General features: G+C 41.7%; 1 protein-coding gene across 8 annotated transcripts in view; it reads right to left on the bottom strand.

Annotated features, from left to right (window-relative positions):
- The window catches only part of YAP1 (Yes1 associated transcriptional regulator), a 94,434-nt gene that overhangs the window by 40,761 nt on the left and 34,308 nt on the right, over window positions 1-19,365 (bottom strand). For all 8 annotated transcript variants that reach the window (XM_087966194.1, XM_087966195.1, XM_087966189.1 and 5 more), the window contains exon 3: window positions 2,311-2,426. In XM_087966194.1, the coding sequence (XP_087822320.1) occupies window positions 2,311-2,426 (116 nt within the window). The remainder of the gene's footprint in view (window positions 1-2,310; window positions 2,427-19,365) is intronic.

Genomic DNA, 19,365 nt, shown 5'->3' with positions numbered 1-19,365 from the left:
TTAATGTTGTGAGCTGCCCAGTTATGTACTTGAGATGAGTGTCTATATACTGTAAATAAAATAAAACCACTGAAGAATTGTCTATTTTCAACCATTAATTCTGCTTATGATTAGTATGTTGTCATACTAAATACCATTTTCACAAAACAATTTTGAACTTCATACAATGCCATTAAATCATGTCTCACTGTTACATCTTGGGCCAAGATGAAACAGTGTGTTGCTAAGACTACATTTGCCACAAGAATAATTTGCAGTGTTCTCTCCACATTCTTAGATACCCATAATTATCATTTTTCATCAAGCTTAGGAAGTATGACTAATTACAAATCTTTATTACTCCTCAGCAAGGAATGTCCTTTCAAATCAGCAACATGTCTTATTGCACAGACAGATTCAAAAATTACTACTGTGAAACTTTTACCACTTTCCAAATCATGGTTTTAAAGAAAAACACACACTTATTCTGCTAAAAATCCCTGGAGATTTCCATAAAAATATTTTTCTGTAACAGTAAATGAGCTCTTTCTCTCTCATATAATCAACCAATGTTCTCAAATAAAAGTTTTTTAACATGCTGATAGAACAAGTAATAGTAGAACAACATTTGCAAGTTTTTATGCTATCATCTTTTCTTATCTTCTAGGAAGGAGAACCAGCAGATGGAATAAACTTTAACCATTTAGAATAAAACACCTGTTTTCTTAGTCAGAAAAGAATTTGCTCATACAAATATTTTAATAAAGCCTACATTTTTATTTCAAATGGACAAGATACGGACTGAGATGAGGATTATTAAGACCCATTTAGTTATAATTCAGACCAAGAGCCTGGATTTCATCTACTAAAATGAATGGAGAAGCTACAGATTAATAATCCAGGACTTTTCTCTCAAGGAAAGACAATTATTTCAGATCACTCATTATACAAAAACTTGTAGCAGACAGATATTACATATTATTACATTGTTATTGGGGAAAATTATAATTTCCAGCCAAGTTTTCTGACTGCCTATTCCAATGTCTGTTGAGTCATAATCCTAGCAGGGACAGAAATAACCCATTTCAGCTTAGTCAGTCTGTCTGTCTGGCAATACAGGACATAAAATTGGGCACAACTCACTTAATGACCACATAATTTAGCGATGGAAGTTGCAGTTCCAATTGTGGTCGTAATTCTAGGACTACTTGTACGGATTATTAATGTATCTGTAGCAGAATCTGTAAAAAGTGCCATTTTATAAATCCGGGACCCATCTTCATGCAAAAAATTTTTTTCCTTCACAGGTTGCCAAAAAAATCAGTGTTCGTTTTTCTGCAATACTCTATTTAGTTTGTTATTTTGAAGAGTATATGCTTTATTTTTTATTTCAAATGTTCTGCACTTTTATCGTTCATTTTCTTTATGTATTATATACCTCTAAGCAACTTTGAATATTATTTTGAAGGCAGAAAATTGATAAATGTTGAAAAGATGGTGGGAATAACAAGACAGACAAGCTTAGAACAAAGAGTTGGATGGCAAAATCCAACAGGGGAGAAGCAACACACTTCCCCCTGTACACTCCAGTCTGCTTTCCACCAATTCAAAGCCTGGTCCACTCAGAGGTCTCAGGACTGTGTGGTACTTTACATCCCAAGTAAAATTATAATGCTTACAGTAATGTAACACCTGTAGGCAACCACTTAAGACAGCTACACTTCTTCTCAAGATCACTAAGTTGCCTTCCACAGCTATAGCATGATCTTCAGAACTTACATGTATATGTTTGACATTCCTTTGCTATAAAAATATATTCTATATTGCTTAAATATCACTTGGAAACATGGAATTAAAAAAATAGTGATGTTTGCAAAATATTTATTTATATATGACAAAACTAATGCCAACAAAAACCACTATGAAGTCATAGCAAACAAAATAATAAGAAATAAATGCACCAAGATATAAAAGGAATAAAACTGAGAAAGTTTTCAACATGATAAGGCAAAGCCTAGGAAGAGGATAATGAAGACTTGCATATACTTACGGCATTTTGCACAAATCCTCATGTACTGTTTAAAAATTAGAATGTTTCAAAAGAATCAAGCTTCCTTCCTTCACTGGCATAACACTTTCTACCCATCGATTTGTGTTTTATTTCTCATAGGAAGTAACTCTTTGATAAATGTTTATATGGAAGACAATCTGTGTAACATCCATTTTTAGTAATAAATCTCAGCAATAATGACAAACGATCAGCAAATACTTTATATACTAAATGTTAAACTTCTTGTAATTCTCTAGAAATTTTGGTTGATTTCTCCTTACCAGTTGCTGAATTCATTATATTCTGCTGCACTGGAGGGCTTGTAGGAGCTGGGACATTCATTTGGGAAAGGAGAGTCTTCCTTGGATCCTGCCATGTTGTTGTCTGATCAATGTGACTAAAGCAAAATAGAGCAACGTGTTAAATACCCCATAAATGAAACAATATGAAAATTTATGAGCAGTTAAAAAATAAGCAATGAATATAGTCCTGAAAAAAAATCTGCTTCAAATCATTGCAGCCACAGGCAGAATTAATGCAGAGTGTCCAAGAGTTTTTGCTGATGTGTTATGAAAAACAAGTCACAGAATTTAGAAATTGCTTTTGAAATTCAGAAATACTTGTGAGGTCTGAATTTCAAGTCAAACGGAATCCTGCTGGAACATATACAAATTCATAGTAGGGACATTTAGGGTAGCATTTAGAATATTTGACAGATTGTCAAATTTGGTTTCAATCTTAAAGGTGACCAACTGGTATTTCCTGACTTGTTTGTGCTCCTAGAACAATGTTAATTTCAATAAAAGGGCTTTTTCATTACACAAAATTAAACCAGAGAGGACGCATTGAAATATTTAAATATTTAGATAGGTATCTAAAATAAATGTATCTTATAATTATAAAGGACAGATTTAAGTAATAATTATATTAAATATAAATATATATTAAGTCAAATATTTCACTTGTGTTCAACTTCTTTGCATTATGTAAGGCATTTATGTTTTAATGACAAACTTTTATGCATTTGTCTGTTAATGCCCACAACATTCAGAATTAGACATAATAAATATAGCAAAAATTGTAATGCTATCAATATCATGAAGAATATTAATTACAACAAGGGCAATATTAATGTTCACTTGAAGTTTTCTTTTTTTTTTTTTAATGTAGTGGCACTATAGCACCAAATGTATTAGCAAAATATGAAGATAACAAATGCATAAAGTTGCTTTTTTTAAAAAAAAACTGTGGAATATTATACTGCCTGTTACTAGCTGCTTTATTTTGAATTCCTCAAAATGGAAGAATTTAAGACATAGAAATAGAGTATAAATTTCTGAATAGCATTTTTACTATTCAGTACCTGCAGAACTACCTACTCCAAATATCATCTGTCTATCCGACAAAATCTGGAAGAATGGGCTTCCTCCACGACCCTTCCCTCAGGGAATGCCATCTAAAGGACCACTGAAGGCAGTCTTCTCAATTGCTGCTGTTCTGTAGTTATTAGAAAGCTCATTAAAACACATTTATCAAGTATTGGGGACAAGCATTGTGGTTTTTATTCCATCTGGTAGTGGAAAGTCTCTGATTTTTGACATATCAATTACAGATACCCTGTTTCTCCAACAATACGGCCTCCCCCAAGAGGAAGTCCTGGCATGTTTTATAGGCATGAAATGAAATTAAGCCCCTCCCCCCAAATTAAGGCCTATATTAAAACATGCAAAACGGGGGGGAATGGTGAGGGGGGGGGCTTGCCATTAGGAAGTACTTTTGTTGCACCCCTAGATATGGTGCTGCCTGCGTTGACCCCGATACGAAGTGCCCCACCAACACCGAGGTCAACATCCAAGCCGTCGCCGCCCGCCCACCCAAAGATGCAAGGGGGGGAATTAAGTCACCCCAAAAAAGACGGCCTAGCCATTTTTTCAGGGCTCAAAAAAAAAAAAAAAAGACCCAGCCTTATTATATGAGAAACACGGTAGACCTCAACCTTCAGTTGAAGGTTGAAAGTTAATAAGGTGCTAAAAGAACAGTAGTTATAACTGATCCTTGGAATTCTGGCCATCCCAGCAGTCCCACACCCATGTGATTGGTAACCAATTTGCACTTATGATTAGTTGCAGCCCTACAATCATGTGATTGCCATTTGCAAAGTTCCCTGACGGCTTCCCCATTGACTTTCTGAAGCAGCTTCATGGAAGATTACAAGTTCCAGGAATAATTCTTTTCTCCCTGCATACCCTCCTCTAGCCCCTTTGTGCTCATGCCACATTGCCCACTCATGTATGCCCATGCCCCTCCCCCCTCTAATGCACCCTTTTGTGCTCTCTCTCTCTCTCTCTCCCTCTTCACAACCTTGACTCAACTTGCCTGCCAACTGGCATGGAGCTTGCCATTTCTTGCCCACTTCCCCACTGACTTTGGTTGTGGGAAGCTGGAAGGAAGGTGATCATGGGATTTGGTTAACAAAAACCAGGACTATAGGCATTGTTGTTACTATGTGATGCAGTCAAGCTTTATGATCTCATTGCTCAGTGGCAGAAATTCTGGTCCTAACTGCTGTGGCAAGTCAAGGGTTACCTGTAATGTTATTTGTGGGACTATTTTTCTCCCTTTGTTTCTGCCATTACTATAAGATCAGAAGAAGTTCTGAATCCCATCCATTAAGCAATGTCCTGTGACAGGACCTAAAAAGCACCTGATCGGAGCACTCCCCTTTAAAACACTCTGCTCCCCAAAATTTTGAAGAAATCCAACTTTGCTCTCCTAAGCAAATAAACAAAGATTTGCAGTGTTGGGTGTAGGTTGTGTAGTATTACCGATTTAGTTTTATTGTATTGTTTTTAACCCAATTTACAGATTTTGGGATTTATGATGTTCATGATTGTTTGTGATTGGAATAGCATGCACGCCCACTAAAATGTTAAGAAAGCAGCCATCATTATTCTTTGAAGGTTAATTTCATGAGAAATTACATCATTAACATGAATGAGTCTTAATGAAAATACCTACAACATACACCACCAATTCACAGACCCACAGTAGCTTTCTTCAAAATTGGTAATAGATGCAGGGATGGGATATAAAGCAGCAGATTGATTCTGAATATTCTAAGTGGTAGATACACATATCCATCCATCCATCCAATTTAGGCACTCCCCATCTCACTAAGTTCATGCAAACACTAAAGTGCAGGATCCAAAAATTCCACCCATTTGTACTATTAAATAAAGGAAAAGCACAAGAAGACTTCAGTTAACCGAAGAAAGTATTTGTAGATGATTGCCCATTTTGCCACAGAGATGTGTTATTCAGTATTACTATTTTTTAGCTGGGAAACCATTCACTGTTTACTTCTAGCAAAATCTCCCCATGTTTAATGTTGTGCAGTTTCCTTTACAATCCTGCAATCAGCCTAGGAGTCTCAGCTCATATATCACTGAAAAACACTTTCTGATCTCCTTTAGTTTGGCCTGCAATGTACTTTTCAATAATGTGTTGTATTTGGTCTCCATTCAAAAGGAAGTTATGAAAGTTCCATATAATTCTTCCAATCCCTTTTTAATAAAGATGCATTCAAATCCTAGCTAATTCTCCCTCTCCCTCTGAAATAAATTTATAGGAAAATGTAGCTCAGAAACTACCAACCCACAATATGCTTCAAATATTAATCTTAAAAATTAGACTAACAGATGAAGTTGACTGGTTTTATTAAAACAAAAACATAGCAGCAACTTCTCACAGATCCTTTCAAGAGAAACCACAGCCCGATGTTTACAAAGAGCTGACTTTCAGTCCTTTAATATGGCCTGTTGTTCTAAGGCATATCTCTGACTCCTACTCAGCATGAATCTCGTATTACAGTTGCCCTGATTTTTTTCAGAACAGAAGAAATAAGCACTAGAAGGTAAGCAGCTGACTTGGAAGAAAATATACTTAACTTTACAAATGAAACAGTGCTGGACAGAAGCCCTTATTAATCCTACAGAAAAAAACAACCTATCATTACCAGCTCTACCACTGTTTAAGTAAATTCTTACCTCTGTACTGTTGAAGAACAACAGAATACTTACTGAAGAAGGAAAAGGTGGGTCTGCAAAGCTTCTAGGGAAGCCAGAAAAGAATATATACAAATATTTTCCTCCAGATCTGTTCTACCTACCTGCAGATTATACTTGGAGGAGAGGGAGGGAGTAGGAAAGAGCATAACCTCTTTACATATCCAGATTGTGTTCTCCTCTACATTTTCTCCTTTGGCTTGGAACAGAAGACTTGGAAAACATTAAGTCACAGAATAGCTCTTATGACAAAGCTTGCATTATTATATATGTTATAAGAGATATGCCACCTGTTGCATTCCACCTGTGCTGTATTTCTTTTTCCTGTATATCAAAAATCCTTTCAACTCTTGATTTAATCTAATGATCCCATGCTCCCTGATAGAAAAGACAAGTGACACATGTTAAATTCATGAAGAGGAGTATAAATTGTTTTTGTCAACAGAATCCTGCTTAATTCCAGCTTTCCTTAATTTTCTCATCAGTAGTCAGTTCAAAGAATAGAGATGGCAGAGCTGGCATTAAAATGCTCAGTAGGCTGTTTGCCCAGATTTATGGGCTGCTTACCAAGCCTATATTCGTTGTGAAATTGTTATTTATAAAGTCACATGCTTGGACTTGTTCTCAAGCTCACCAAACCTACAAGTTTAATTTACTCTCTTCACAATGCATTATTGTTGACCACTGTAATCTTGTTACAGTTCCTCATATAAAAATGTCTCATCTGGGTTACTCTCTTTAGACATTTGCTTTTGTCTATTTCCAGAATTGTCAATACAAAGTATAGACACAACAGACTACAATTACATTGCACAAATTAAAACCATGTTTATTAATTTCATATTATAATGGAAGTCAGTTTTCCACAAGAAATCTCACCAGTGGCTAATTCTACAAGCATATTATAGTAAAAAAAAACAAAAAACACCTCAGGCTGAAAATCCTTCTTTATTTAATTCTGAAAGCAAGGATTTAATCACACCTTCAAAATTTACTATATAGAACAATTACTTTTAATATAGCTTAGAAATTATTAACTTACTAGGATTATAAATCCTAGTAATTTTATCCATCAGGACAAAATAAACATACTTGATAACATATTTCTAGCTTGTTCGGTATTAACAGTTTCATTTCTCCACAAAATATAATGATTAACAAATGGAGAAGTTATTATTTCATTTAAATATAAATATGATGAACAATATATGATAATTCTGGCAATAGTTCTATAGATTACAAAAATACAGAGCACATATAGGGCTCCCTAAACCAAGCTCGGAAATCACCAAGGACCCCTCATTTCAACCCCAGACTACAAAAATGTATGTATGTATGTACGTACGTATGTATATATGTATGCCAATGAGACTTAGACTGTATCAGTGGTGGGATTCAAAAAAATTTACTACCGTTTCTGTGGGCATGTCTTGGTGGGCGTGGTGTGACTTGGTGGGTGCAACTTGGTGGGCGTGGCAGGGGACGATACTGTAAAATCTCCATTCCCACCCCACGCCTGGAGGAAGGTTACTGCAAAATAGGCATTGGTAAATTTACCTGAGAACGCCCTTTCTATCTATGCTGCTAGAGAGCCCAGGATGGGTTAGAGTCCTCCTGATGACATCATCAAGCTGAGTCTGTCTTGTATAAAAAGGAGCAGCCTGTGGGAGTGTCCCCAGCTTTGGGGAAGGTACTTGACAGACTTTAGTGAGTGTCTCTGAAAGCCAAACAGAATCTTGAACAATAACATATCTTACCATAGTCCAGACGAAACAAGGGAGGGGCTGGGCTCTCTAGCAGCATAGATAGAAAGGGCATTCTCAGGTAAATTTACCAAGGCCCATTCTCCTCCATGCTGCTGCGAGAGCCCAGGATGGGACATACGAAAGCCTGCATGTCCTCGGGAGGGTCCTCGTCCGGTTAATCACTCCGAAGTTGGAACCACTCGCTGAAGCACCTGTTTGCCGAATGCTGCACTCGTTGAGGCATAGGCGTCCAGGCGGTAGTATCTGATGAACGGAGACGGGGATGTCCATGTAGCCGCTCTGCAAATCTCTTCTAGGGGTGCCTCGGCTCAGGCAGCTGAAGTAGCAGCACTTCTAATAGAGTGTGCTGTTAGGCCCTGGGGCACCAGCAGGGCTCTGGCTTTGTACGCATATGCGATACACGCCTCGATCCACCTACTTAAGGTGGGAAGTGAGGCCTTGTTTCCCCAGTGGGAAGGGGAAAAGGACACAAACATGGCCTCTGTCTTTCTAAACGTTAAAGTGGGTTTGAGGTAAATTCTAAGTGCCTCTAACGTCTAGGGTGTGCCACTTGTGCTCTAGGTTGTGGTGCGGAAAGGGACAGAAATCAGGTAACACTATGTCCTGGGATCTGTGGAACATGGTATTAATCTTAGGTACGAAGGTAGGGTCTAGATGGAAAACAATTCTGTTGTCGTGAAAGGTGCAGAGGCCCTGCCTTATTGAGAGAGCAGCCAACTCCGACACCTTTCTAGCTGATGTGATAGCTACTAAGAAAATCACCTTCAGGGTTATGAATTGAAGGGACACCTTTCTGAGGGGTTCGAAGGGAGATTCTGCTGTTAGAGCCTGGAGTACCTTGTGAAGGTCCCAGGATGGAAACCTGTGTACAACAGGAGGGCGGAGGTTGGAAGCTACTTTTAGAAATATCCATACTGAAGGATGGTGAGACAAGGAAATGAGTCCCAGGAGAGGACTGAGGAAAGAACCGCTACCTGATGGCGTAAGGTGTTAGGTGCAAGACCCTTCTCTAGGCTGTCTTGAAGGAAACTGAGGACCTCGGATACCTCAGCTAATGTTGGAGTGAGACCCTCTTTTTGACACCAATGACAAAAAACCCTCCAGGTGGCATTGTAGATGCATGTCGTAGATGGTTTACGAAGCGTCTGAATAGTAAGGATGACCCTTTCTGGAAGATTAACCTCTCTTAACAGTTGCCGCTCAATCGCCACACAGTCAGCTTGAACCACTGGGGATCCGGGTGGAGCAGGGCTCCCTGATGAAGGGAGATCTTGTGGTCTGGGATCCTCCAGGGAGTGGCTATTGACAGGTTCACCAGGTCTGCAAACCAGGGTCTCCTGGGCCAATGGGGGGCCAGAAGAATCAGCTCCGCCCGTTCCTCCAACATCTTTCAAATGACCGCTGGAATGATGGAAAGTGGGGAAAAGGCATACAGGAGACCAGTGGGCCACCTGCTCCAAAGTGCATTGGTCCCCTCCGCTCCCTGACAAGGAAACCTGGTGAAGAACCTGTTTACCTAAGCGTTCTGGGGAGAGGAGAAGAGGTCTACCTCCGGGGTCCCCAACCTGAGGGAGAGATCCCTGAATATGGACTGAGGAAGGGACCATTCTGCATGGTCGACTAGGCTCCTGCTCAGCCAATCGGCTTGGGAGTTGTTGACTCCCAAGATGTGGTCTGCTGTGATAGACAGCAGGTGTGTCTCCACCCACCGCCCCAACCGTTCAGCTTCCCTCATAAGGGCCCTGGATCTTGTTCCCCCTTGTCTGTTAACGTGTGCCTTTGCGACCATATTGTCCATCAACACTAGCACATGGGATCCAGCTATCTTGTCCCTGAAATGTTTCATGCTAGATATATGGCTCTGAGTTCCAGCCAGTTTATAGGGACGGTCCTGTCCATCCGGGACCAAATCCCTTGAACTATGTGCCCGTCCATGTGGGCCTCCCAGCCCAGGAGACTTGCATCGGGGGTGATGAGCAGTCTGTCCAGTTCCTTGAACAGGAGTCCCTTCCAAAGGGCCGGGGAGAGCCACCACTTGAAGGAGTGACGGGTCTGCGGAGTGAGCTGAACCCTGGCAGACATGTGGCTGGTTCCTGCTCGTTGAAAGGGGAGCAGGAACCATTATAGAGCTCAGGAGTGTAGCCATGCCCACGGAACGATGCTGATGCATGAGATCATTTTCCCTAATAGTTTGAACAACAGTGACAGGAAAACAAGTGTGTTGATGTTGAACCTGTTGAATGATCTCGGTAAGGCTCTTCCCTTGATCTGGAGACAGAAAAACGTGGCACAGAGTTGCGTCGATGACAGCTGCCGGATGGAGCAATCTGGTTGTGGGGAAGAGATGGCTCTTCCTGGAGTTGATGGAAAAGCCGTGGTACTGAAGACAACAGAATGTGATTTGTAGATCTCGATGAGCGGAGTGGGTGGAGGACAATAGGATCAAAATGTCATCCAAGTAACATTGGATCCTCACTGGAACAGACCAGAGCGAAGCCACCAATGCCGCTAGTATCTTTGTGAAGACCCTTGGAGCCAATGAAAGCCCGAAGAGAAGGGCTCGATAATGGTAGTGAGAATTCTGGTAGCAGAAACGGAGAAAACTGTGATGATGAAGACAGATGGAAATGTGGAGGTAAGCCTCCATAAGATCAATGGAAGAGAGGCGATTGCCCTCCCAAAAGCTCTCTAGAATAGAATGCAGAGTCTGCATTTTAAAGCACTTGTACGGGATAAACTCATTCAGAAATTTTAGGTCGAGAATGGCCCGCCACCCCCCCGAGGCCTTAGGGATCCAGAAAAGCTGAGAATAAAAGCCATGTCCCCATTGGAGTTCAGGGACTGGTTGAATGGCTCTTATGTCGACCAGGTATTGAATGGCCAATTCCATAAGGGCCCTTCATGAACTGTCCCGGGAAACAGGGCAGAACACAAAACTTTCTGGGGGTGATGGTAGAAATTCTAGTTGTAATTCCGACCTTACTGTATTGAGTACCCAGGCATCTGTTGTTGACTCCTCCCATCTGGAAGCAAAGGAGGCCAAGTGACCTCCGATGGGAGGGGAGAACAAGGGATTATTTAGAGCGACGGAAGGAGCGACCCCCTCCCCCATGAAAGGTCTGTATACCCACAAGTTTGTTGTTGCCTGCCGGGTGCATCAGGGCAGTATTCTTGGTGCTGGGGATATGTCCTCTGTGGCCTGGAGGAGCGAGAGGCAGTGTCGGGCCAGAATGACGGTGGTCAATATGGAGCAAGGCGGTAGTTGCCCTCTTGCTTGTCAAGGAAAGAACTTTTCTTTTGTCCCTCATTTCGACAACAAGTGGGTCTAGTGCCTCACTGAATAGCTTGTTGCTTTTGCAGGAGCCGACGCCAGTTTCCACTTGCGATGAGGCTTCGCTTGCCAATTTTGTAACCATAAAAGTCTCCTCGCTGCCACAGATAAGGCCCTGGCCCTGGAGGAGAACTTGGTGGCGTTAAGGGTAGTGTCCGCAGTGAACTCTGCTGCTGCTATAATTTTATTGAGATTTTGATGCGATCTCAAGTCTGATGGGGGTATGCGGTCTTGTAGTTGGTGCAGCCAGCGGATGGAGGAACCTCATGAAAAACGATGCAGCAGTTGAGGCCCAGATGGCCCAAACAGAGGCTTGATGGTTACGCTTTAATGTTTGTTCGGAGCGCTTGTCTTCTACTTTTAGTACATCCTCGGACTCAGTTGGAGTGCCCGAGGAGAATGAAGCCACAACTGTGGCGTCTACCGAGGAAACTGCAAGAGTGGTAGCTAGGGAAGGACCCATGCTGTAAAACTGCCTATCATGGGATGATGGGCGTGGGTCTGCGGTCGGACAGGCAAATTGCTCCTTGACTAAGTCTAGAAAAACGATGGGAGATGGAAGGACCTCCGAGTGAACAACGGGTTTGGAGAAGAGGGAATCCCCATGCCCCAACGGCACCACTTGAGGTTCGGGGGAAGCTTCCTCCTAGGACAACTGGGCTGTGACCAGTGCCTTGTGGAGGAGGAGTTTAAATAAAGCAGGTTTGAATACTGCAGCTGAGGGAGGTAGATCGGGCCTCAGATCCCCCTCTTCCTCCGAGAGGTTGCGGTCCCAGATTTCTCCCTGTTCCTGTTCAGATGCAGGGGAGGGGCTATGCTTAGATGGTTCTGCATAGTCTCCCTGCTCGAAATCACCCCATTCTGCGTGGGTAGGAGGGGCCCTGTGCTCCACAAGGTGAGGTAGTCCCCTTTTGGGGATCTGGGCCTGAGAGTAGGCCGGAAAAGTGGGCTGGGACCTGTCTGAGGGCCTAAAGATGTGTTGAAGCCCTTCTGCTAGGCCCTATCTGATGGCTATGGAGACTACATGATGGATGTCGGAGGGTCTCCCACTTGATGGAGGATCTGGGGGCCGAAGGCCTGCCACTGTTGGGGTAAAAGTAGCCTCTGGTCTAGGTCGAGAGCTACTTTGGGCTATAGATGGCAGAGAAGAAGAGAGGTCCCAAGTTATGAAGTTGGGGCCTGATTTGCTCAAGTCCTGAGGCCTGAATTGGTCCTCAAGCCTCTCTGGGGACCAGGATTGGAGGTGGCTAAGAGGGACTGGAGTCTCCCCCATCCCCCTGGAAGTACCTGCCTGAACCACCAGAGGATTGGCTGGCTGGGAAGCCTGCTGCAGTTGTCCCTTCATTTGCTCAATAGTCTTATTGAACTGTCTCTCCAAGGCCGCATATCTTCGTTTCTCTGCTTTTAGTTCAGCCTGGGGTGTTTTCTTGGAGCCCAAGGCTTTGGCCCTGATCTTGGCCACTACCTCCCTTTGAACAGATTGAGAGCATTGTCTCCTTCTTTTTCTTTTGGCAATCTGGAGGCCTTGGGTGTCCAGGCCTAAAAGCTCTGGTGGATCTTGTCTTGATCCATGGTTGGCATAAGCAGACTGAAGAGGTGCTGGGAGTGACCCTCACTATGTGTTGCCTATGCAGTAGCCTTAATTAGGGCCCTTTTGAAGACAGGGGAAGGCTGTTGGTAGATGAGGCCACCTAAAATGGCCGCTCGCCACGTGCATTGGAAGAGGAAGCTTTCAAAATGGCCTCTCTCATGAATTACAGGCTATGATGGCTGTTCTTCACTCCCTAGGCTGGAAACAGCCCCAAGTGGTGAAATCGGCTAGAAATGGAAAGCCGCAGCTTTTGTGATCAGCTGTGAAGCGTAGTTATCACTGATCCGATCTTTACGATCATGGCGGCCAAAATCGCAGAGGGAGAGCTGTAGGGGAGGGCCGAGGGCTTCTCCCTTACTTACAGTCTCCCTTAGATTGAAAACGTCAAGTCCTTGGCATTGCAGGAGAGGCACAGCTGCACTGAGTCCCCGGGAGCTATGCCAATGATCAAAGATCGCTGTTTGACTTTTGCTGCTGACTAAAACTGCTTTCAGAGACACCAATTGTCATTGAAAGAAGCTGAGTCAAGGCTGGGAACACTCCCACAGGCTGCTCCTTTTTATACAAGACAGGCTCAGCTTGATGATGTCATCAGGAGGAGTCTAACCCAACCTGGGCTCTCGCAGCAGCATGGAGGAGAATCCCCATTCCCTCCCCACCCCACTAAGCTGCTTTCCAGCTCCATTCTCCTGTGCAGGACAACAAAAAAAGACCCAGCAGATCAGCTGGGACTTTGAAGGCAGCGAATAGATGGGGGTGGGGCCAGTCAGAGGTGGTATTTGTCAGTCCTCTGAACTCAAAATTTCCGCTACCGGATCTCCAGAACTGGTCAGAACCTGCTGAGTACTACCTGTGGACTGTATACAGAAGGCACACTAGGCAATTGAACCACTTCCACACAACCTGCCTCTGAAGACTTCTGAGGATCTGGTTGCAGGACATGGTGCCAGACATAGAAGTCCTCTCCAGAGCAAGCCTGTACATCAGTTCACATCCTGTTGATGAAAGCCTAGACATGCTGGGCAGGCCATGTTGCAAAGATGCCAGACCACTGCATCCCTAAACAGCTTCTCTATGGTGATCTGTCTCAAGGAAAGCGATTGCAAGGGAGACAAAGGAAGGGATACAAAGACACATTGAAAGCCTCCTTCAAGTCCCTGGACATCGACACCACCTCCTGGGAAACCCCAATACAAGATCGATTGACATGGTACATGTTGATCCACCAAGGCTGCCAGACATGTGCAGACAGAAGAACTACAGCACAAAAGAAGTGAGCACTCTGCAAAGCCAGAGCTGCAAATGCTGCAGCAATGGTGCCCACACGTCTGCCCAACATGTGGCAGAACATTCCGTGCCTGAATAGACCTTACCAGCCACCTGCGGACATACTGTGGACAGCCCACAATCCATTAGATGTCAAGGTCCTCTTCAAACACTATGTACGAACATCAGGTATGTATGTATGTGGTCCCCATCTTGTTTCAACTGTGGGGAGCTTACAGTCCTCTATCCATACAAAGCATAGAATCTGAACTGGTTGAAGTTGTCATTTTTTTCCAAGGAGTAGGGAAAATGAAGAGACTACTGTTACTGCTTTGGGATCTTAAATATAATTCTGCCTTTCGTTAGCTAAATTCCAAACTATCTGCATCTGGATACATATAGCTTTATACCCAATATTTTAGGAATATGGATAGAATTAAGACAACTGGCAGAGAAACAAGTTCTAGACACTGCACTAATAACCAAGTCGTAACAATTTACAGTCATCTGTTTATATGGGATGCACTGGAGGGAAAATCTATGCAAGGAATATGAGAGAGTATGATGCATGAAGCATAAATCAATGAATCCGGCCCAGAATAAAATGTGAAAAGCAAAGAATAGCGAATAGACTGGAGGATCAGAATGCAGAAACATATGTAGAACTTATTTCAAGCCATCAGTATTGAACAATCACATTTTGCAAGATGTAGTTATTCCAGATCTGTAAAGTCCCATGAGCAAGCAACAGCAGTAATAAAACGATGGCTTCTTGAACCTACTTTACATACTTAATTGGGCAATAAGCTCTGAGTTTCCAAAATATAGACATTCTACAACTACTTAGATCAATGTACTTAATTATTTTCTGCATTACTATTAAATACATATCTTTTCTTCTTTAAAACAATGGCCTTTCAACATCTGGATGGCACTTTTTGTAAATATTATTTTAATGAGGAGGATGGCTGAAGAGCAGATTCTGAAAGACCTCCTGTATGGAGAATTAGTGCAGGGGAAGTGCCCTAGAGGGAGACCACAGCTGAGATATAAGGATATCTGCAAGAGGGGTCTAAAGGCCTTGGGAATGGACATTAACAGCTGGGAAGCCTTGACCTCTGATCATTCAGCTTGGAGGCTAAAGGCGCAGCATGGCCTTCTCCAATTCGAAGAGACACTCGTTCGGCAGGCTGAGGCAAAGAGGCAGTCCCGGAACCAGTAAAATCTGGAGACTGGACAGGGAGCTGACAGTATATGTCCACAGTGTGGAAGGGATGGCCACTCTCGAATTGGCCTTTTTAGCCACACTAGATGCTGTTTTAGGACCTCTTTTCAGAGCACAATACCATAGTCTTTTGAGACTGAAGGATGCCAAGAAGAAAATCCAAATGATTCAAAGATAGGATTGTGAGTTTCCTTTTTCCTTTTAGCTCTACTTGAAATTATTCTCTACCTTTACGTTCCACAACTTGATGCCTAATAAGTATGTGTTCTATACAATCCTTCATCCAAATTCAGCACTCTCAACAGTAAAGCTGACAGGAATAATTGAAATTATAACCCAATGCATCAGAAGGTCAGCAGGGTGTGAAAGTGATTCAACTAAATACATCTTACAATCCTACTTTATATATATTTAGTCTTGCAATTATGCATGGTAAAAAGCAACATCCTTCATAGGTTCCTTGAATGTTTGAAAGTAAATATAGTAAAATACTAAAGGGAGCAGGGAAATCCAGTATTACTCAAGGCATCAAAGATGCAAAACCCATGTATGTTTGCCACACTAGGCATAATATGAATAATTAAATATTAATTGGGTTATGAACTCTGGAAAATCATTTTAGTCCTAGCAAATGTTTGGCATAAGATTTATTTCATTTCTAAAAGTTGTTTCACATTATTTATTAGTAACCATAATTTATTAGTGATGAATCATCCAAGTGCAAACTGATCTAACTGGTTTGCTTTTAGTGTTGAAATATTTCCCCTTTTCTCAAAGTATGGATTTTAGTAAAGATAGAAAACATTAGCTCAAGCCCAACTCTTTGATATACGCACTACTTAAAATTAACCAAATTAGCCTCAAACTGAATAGAATGTTATCAGCATGACTTTTAGGTTATCTTCATATTCTTGTAGATTATTAGAATAAATAAAAACAGCATTTCTAAGATCAATCATACCAGATCAACTGAAACTTTGGTGGAAAAGAGGCATCTTTGAGTGAGTAAGATACACCTCTGAGTACATCTAACAATGCTGGTCACATAACAATCATTAAGAGCCACAGAAAGGGGAAATGGCTATACTACATATAGCATTCTGTACACAGTTCAAATATTCCAAAATTTCCAGATAACAGGGCAACACTATAGAATCCACCTATCCAAGTCTGTGAATTCAAATGAACTGAAGTGCTATGTAAATTGGTCATATCAGCCAGATGGGTGTCTCTAAAGGCACCTTCCTAAAAGTGAATTTGTAACCTTATATACAACTGCTGATAGACAATACAAGAGTCCACCATTCAAAGTTACAATGGCGCTAAATGAGAAGACTTATAACTGTTCCTCGTAAGGCTCATAATATTTTTTGAAATGATGGACAATTTAGAGCTGACAGATACATGGAAATACAAAAATGGTGGCTCAAAAGAATATACATATTTTTATGAAAACCACAGAACTTTCTCAAGAAGATATATGTGGATTTCCAAAAATCTTTTTACAAATGTTAATGAAGTGGAGATGTGGCCAAAGACCTCTTAATGCAATGACTTTAACATACATGAGGAAAAAGCATTTGACTTTGGCAAGCAATTATAGAACAATATCATTACTTAATAATCATTATAAACTGTTCACAGTGATCCTAGCTAATAGGTTGTAAATTTTTCAGGAATTTATTGATGAAAATCGAACAAAATAAAGCTGGGTTCTTACATAAAAGACAATTTAAAGGTAATGTTAAAAATGTGTTGGATTTCTGTTTATTTACATTTTCATGAAGATGTAGAAGAAAAAGTAAAGATAAAGGTACAAAAAGAATGGTGAAATGAGAGGTGGGACCTCATCTCATTAGTTTATGGAGAACTATCATAAGAAGATAGGTATATCTTAGTTTTGTTTAAAGGTTTTCAGACTTCACTGATTATTATTACACTGTAAAATAATTTGTAAACATGACTGAGCACTGACATCTTAATAGGATGAAATGCCTTTAAACAAATACCAGTAAGAGGCATACAATAAAGATTAATCAAGTATATTTGCAACTTGAAATGCGCTGAATATATTCATAATTCCATGTACCGTAAAAATATTAAAACATTTAGCTGATGACCAAGCAATAAAGTGAGCATCCATGTAATCAACGATTACATGGCTTGCAAAAAATTCAACTACAATAGAAATTTACATTTATTTGCATTTTTTTAAATGCTGCCCATCTCCCCTATATGGTGACTCTAATCAGAGGTGTCAAACTGGCAGTCTGCAGGCTGGATGAGTCATGCACAGGCCTCACCCACCCTAGCTCCGTGGATGGGAAAAACATCACATGACAGCATCGTGACGCGACGAGTTTACACCACATTTCTCCAGATACACCAGCAAAACTAGCAACATAGAATTTCTGGGGATGGAATGGAATAGGGATTTTTTTTTCTAGTACAGAATAGAGAGGCTTCAACACATTAAACACCACTTTCAAGAAAGTGGGGCTACCAAAGTAGCAGTTTCCTTGTAGTGTTGACTTTCATTTCACATTGCTGCAGACTATACCTCCTTGAAATAAATGAGGGTGGGGGCTTTGTATAGAGTCACTTGGAATGCACACGCTTTGCCAAGAGAATATTTATAGTATCCGATTTGCAATTAGTTTTATGCTTTGGTAGGAAGCACAGAAGTAGCGATTTGTCAAAGGGGTTAACAAAATTAGGCAATTGGTTTCAGGTTTCTGGACAATGCTAGGATTTATAAGGATTTATAACAGTAACCTATGTCTTTTTATTCCGGTGCACAAGTGAACAATAATGAATAAAAATATTTGAAGTGTTTCTAGGGTTTATACACACACCCAAGGTAATGTGCTTTTTTCTCATTCTTGAGATAGGAAGAAAATATGCCACTTAAAAACTATTGCTCTCCCAGTTTTAAGAGGCCACTAATATTGTTGTCCACACAGAAAATAACACGGGAGAGGCCACTGCCTGTTGCTTCTTCTGAGTTTTTTACTGTTAAAAAAATAAGGAACTAAACAAATAGAAAAGATACATCATTTTTTAAAATGTAGGCAACAATAATATGGGCATATTGCTAGGGTGAGATAAAAGTACAAGCATACCCACTACCATTTCAAAATCACATGCTTTTAAGAGAAAGGGCATTGTCTTACCTGAAAGCCTTTTCTCAGCAGGTCGATGGAGAAGCCACACATGGGTTGACACATGCCTTTCTGCCCAAAGACTGAGTCCTCAATCTTTTGCCATACCTCTTTGCCAACTGTCACTGTCCCAATTTACAATGAAGGCGCAGTCATCTAATGGACTCCTTGGTGCCTCTGTATCTCCTGGACGTGGGATCAGACAGTCGCCAAGGGGGGAGTGGATTCTCTATCGATCTGCTGAGAAAAGGCGTTCAGGTAAGACAATGCCCTTTCTCCAGCACGTCGATTGGAAAATCCACACATGGGACACACAAAGCCTGGCTGTCCCTATGGACGGGAATCGGTCTGGTCCTGAGTCCCCCTATCGACATGCACTCGCTGAAGCATCTTCTTGCCAAAAGCAGCCTCAGCCGAGGCGAAGGTGTCCAACTTGTAGTGGCATACAAAAGGAGACGGGAAGGACCACTTCATCGCCCTGCAGATCTCTTCAATTGAGGCCTGCGTTGCCTATGCAGCTGTAGTCGCTGCACTTCATGTAAAATGGGTGATTACTCATCTGGGCACCAGGAGAGCCTGCATCTCGTAGGCCTGGGCTATACACGCCCTTATCCAGCAGCCTATGGTCAATGGTGACTTGGTGCCCATTGAAGATGGTTGGAACGACACAAATAGGGATTCTGTTCTATGGTGTGGAGATGTTCTTTTGATACATCTACAGAGCGCCCTCCTTACATCCAAAGTGTGCTACCTCTGCTCCAGTGGGTGGGAAGGTCCCAGACAGAAATTTGATAACACTATCTCCTGGGCCCTGTGGAACCAGGAGTTAATCTTGGGGACGAAGGAGGGGTCCAAACATAGAACAACCCTGTCTGCATGGAAAATGCAAAGATCCTCTCTGACTGAGAGGGCTGCTTGTTCCGCCTGGCCGA

The sequence above is a fragment of the Notechis scutatus genome, chromosome 5 (assembly GCF_049901735.1).
Source record: "Notechis scutatus isolate UNSWTSFEM ecotype Mainland chromosome 5, rNotScu1.2, whole genome shotgun sequence".
NCBI classification, from domain to species: Eukaryota; Metazoa; Chordata; class Lepidosauria; order Squamata; family Elapidae; genus Notechis; species Notechis scutatus.
Note: the sequence above shows the minus strand (reverse complement) of the source record. Positions and strands in the feature narration are given on the sequence as shown.